The sequence below is a fragment of the Benincasa hispida genome, chromosome 11 (assembly GCF_027475165.1).
Source record: "Benincasa hispida cultivar pf3 chromosome 11, pf3_genome.v1.1, whole genome shotgun sequence".
In the NCBI taxonomy this organism is placed as follows: Eukaryota; Viridiplantae; Streptophyta; class Magnoliopsida; order Cucurbitales; family Cucurbitaceae; genus Benincasa; species Benincasa hispida.
The window spans coordinates 28,769,751-28,773,451 of record NC_143488.1 but is presented as its reverse complement, the minus strand read 5'-3'; the positions used below and the strand labels follow the sequence as shown (position 1 = coordinate 28,773,451).

Here is a 3,701-nt window from a genome sequence, read left to right as displayed (position 1 = left end):
CAACTTTTGGTACACAGCTCAGCTGCCTATCAGTTTAATAATTATCAGAAAATGAGACCAAAACTCATAATTTAATTTATTTTTTTTTATAATTAAATACGTCTTCAAATTATATATTATGTATTTGGTAGATTCCATATATTTCTTAAATTTTATTTTTAATGGACTATTGTAAATATTATAATTTTTTGCAAAGAAAATAAAGAAAGCCAAAAATTGTTTAAATGATGATTTAAAAATAATAATAAGAAGAAGAAATTTAATTACATTTGAGTTTAGAAATTAATTTCATATAATTAGAAGTGATTTTATATTGGTTTCAAAAGCGAATTTAGAAATTACTAAAAATGCAAGGAGAGTTATTAAGTAGGGTAATTATAATAGTTAATATCTTAGAGAATTGTAAATATAAAAAAAAATTATTAGTAGTAGATTGTATCGCTAATAGACTTCAAGAACTAGATCTAAAATTTATTATATTTGCAAATTCTTTTGTAGGTATATATAATCATATTTTGGATCTAATTGTTATATTTGCAATGACCCCTTTAAATAAACAAGATTTACTATTTATTGCAATTATATATAATTATGTATGCATGGTACTATTTCCATTAATTGATATTTTTACATTTTCAGAATTCGACATTGGCATGAAGGAGAAATCAATATTTTGGTTATATCATAAAAGATCCATTAAATACTCAAGTAATGTAAAGATAATATAAATGGTGAATATTTTAACTTGTTTTAAAATTTATTTTAAATTTTTATAATTTTTTATAATTTATACATAAGTATCATAAACATCAAAATTTTATGGATATTGTTTGACATTATTTACTTAAAAGGAAAAATACATAAACTAATTGTTTTTGGTAGTGTTGAAGTGCCTCTCATGTTTGCGTCTTCCCCATTTTTCTTCATATTAAGCTTCGCCAGATCCTGAATCTTCCTCTCATCTCCCCAACAATGGCAGGATTTTTGTCAACTCTTAGGCGTCTCTACCTCACCATTTACAACTGGACTCTCTTCTTCGGATGGTAGCTTCTTCCTCCTTCTCAATCTATTCTCTTTCGATCTATCATCTACTTCTCTCAACTCTTACTGGGTTTTTCAGGGTTCAGGTCTTCTATTTCTCTATCAAGCAATTGAAGGAATCTGGTCATCAACAAGTCTATAATGCCGTCGAACGCCCGCTTCAGTTTGCCCAAACTGCCGCTGTTTTAGAGGTATGCCCTCATCATTTCTGGGTTTTCCAAATATGAATGTCAGAATTGTTTTTCCAACTAGTTTATGAGTTGATTATCATGGAACACCTTAATTTGAAGTCTTTTAATTACTTCTCTCAATTTCTACTTCGCAGATTCTCCATGGCCTCGTTGGTGAGCAATTTTTTATTCGTTTTCACAAAATTTTGGACCTTTGGTGAAGAAGGTTTTTCTGCTCTATTTTTACCTTTAAGAGCCAAGTTGAATTGGGGTTTGGTTTTGGTTTAATTAGGTCTGGTGAGATCCCCTGTAACAGCAACATTACCACAAATAGGTTCAAGATTGTATGTGACTTGGGGCATCTTATGGAGTTTCCCTGAGGTTGCATCCCTTCCCCTCCCCCCAATTCCAATTAACCATAAAATTAGTGTTTATATTGTGATTTTAATTGATAATAAACTGTTTAGTGCTTGGTTATGGTAGGTGAGGAATCATATACTTGTTACCTCCTTGGTCATCAGCTGGTCTATCACAGAGGCAAGTACTTAAGACCCCATAGCTTGTCATCTTTCTTTGATTCCAAACATTATCTATTCACTTTTTCTTGTAGTACTTATTGGGTTCTTGCAACTTTGAGCATTAATCTGAGATACTGTTCACTATTTTTTCAAATAAATATTTGCATATCGTCTTTATGCGATTCAAATGGTGGATGATTTGTGATGTGTTTCCATTTTTAGGTATTTCGCTCATTGTTAGCTTGTTTTTTATTGTTAAGTGTGCCATTCATTGTGTATTTCGTGTCATAAGGCTTTATTAGATAGATGGTCATTTATTCAACTTAGAAGATTTGGAGTGAGTCCGACATGATTTGTAGAATAGTAAAAATTGCTTTTCTTAAAGTATTTATAGAAAGAGTCTAACTCTAAGGATACAAGTCTCGGAATATATCTCGAAATCAATCGAGCCATATAGTTTTCAAGAGGTACCATGGAGCAGAATAAAAAAAGTAGGGAATTTAACTTTTCTGGATAATTTCCATCTCTGGTTTGTCTTTTCCTCCAAAAGTTGAATGCCAAAATTAAAAGGAGAAGATGCTCTGCTCGCAGATTATCCGCTATGCATTTTACGGCATGAAGGAGGCGTTTGGTTTTGCACCTTCATGGCTTCTATGGCTAAGGTACTGACTCTCATATTAGGCAGCACAAGAGGTACAATTCATCGTGTTCTCCGCATCTGTGATATTAAAAATGTTTTCATTCATATCATGTAGGTATAGCACATTCCTATTGTTGTATGCAACTGGTATCAGTAGTGAAGTTGGTCTGATCTATCTGGCGCTTCCTTACATGAAGGTAAGAAATCCAATGTTATGTTATGCAACACAAGTTGACAACATAATTCACTAATATGAATTCAATCCCGAACAACTGAGCCCACCACGGGCATGCTGCCTTGAAGTATAGCGATAACGCACAGTTTCATCAAGAAGTTTGTCATCATCTCAATAGCAGAAAATGATTATTTTGAGTTGCTTTCAGGAATCTGGGAAGTACTCTTTTAGGATGCCAAACAAATGGAACTTCTCTTTCGATTACTTCTATGCAGCAATTCTTGTCCTTGCAATCTATGCACCAGGTTCGAGTGGTTCCGAGTTCTTGATTTGCTGTTGTTTTCTTGCTTCTGTTTGTTTTATTTACTTCCTATGATAACTATTAAAAATTTGTGTGCTGCAGGAAGTCCTCATATGTATAGATACATGCTTGTTCAGAGGTCAAAAGCTCTCTCAAAATCCAAAAAAGAGTAGAAAGAATGAAAGCTAATGTTATCCTATTCACTTCGTCTCAATTCAGTGTACCTTTTGAATATTTATCTCTGGTTTTTTTTCCCTCCTTTTTGGCATAATCTTTTTAAGGACTTTGGCCCACCAGTTTAGTTTGTAGTTGCAACGAACTATGATTTTAAAAAAAAAATTAAAATTAAAATTAAAATTAGATTTATAAACCACTCCCACTTATTTGTAGTCTTTCTGGGCGTTATTTGTCATTGCATCCAAAATATTATTTCCACCGATTTTTTTTTTATTATTTTGTTATCTATTTTTTAGAGTGTTTTAAAAAACCAAACTAAATTTTAAAAATTTAAAAATTAATTAGTAGTTTTTGTTTTTAAAATTTGACTAAAAGTTCAAGTGTATAGCTAAGAAAGATTTAAAATATAGTAAAGAAGTCGTGATAAAACAAGCCTACTTTCTTATTGTATGCTTTTAAAAAAGTTCAAAATTAAAAGGTTATCAAATCAGCCTATATTATTATATTTTTTTTTACTTATTAACATTTTAATGCAAAAACAAACTGATAGTGTCCTCCACCCTATATTTAACACCTTAGAAAACTGCATTAATAAGGTTGGTTTAAAGTCTTAGTCTTAGTTTATTCCCTAAACTTATTAAAAAAAAAAAAAAAAAAAAAATTTTGGTCCCACGATGTT

The 3,701-nt window shown here is 31.1% G+C and overlaps 1 protein-coding gene across 1 annotated transcript; it reads left to right on the top strand.

Moving 5' to 3' along the window:
* The first annotated feature begins 821 nt into the window (after positions 1-821).
* Positions 822-3,215, top strand: PAS2 (Protein-tyrosine phosphatase-like, PTPLA). The gene is made up of 9 exons (XM_039047522.2): positions 822-1,043; positions 1,121-1,232; positions 1,367-1,385; positions 1,504-1,592; positions 1,695-1,748; positions 2,321-2,391; positions 2,485-2,566; positions 2,753-2,849; positions 2,948-3,215. Exons 1-9 carry the CDS (start codon positions 973-975, stop codon positions 3,016-3,018), a joined length of 666 nt encoding a protein of 221 aa, XP_038903450.1. The 5' UTR covers positions 822-972; the 3' UTR covers positions 3,019-3,215.
* The last annotated feature ends 486 nt before the right edge of the window (positions 3,216-3,701 follow it).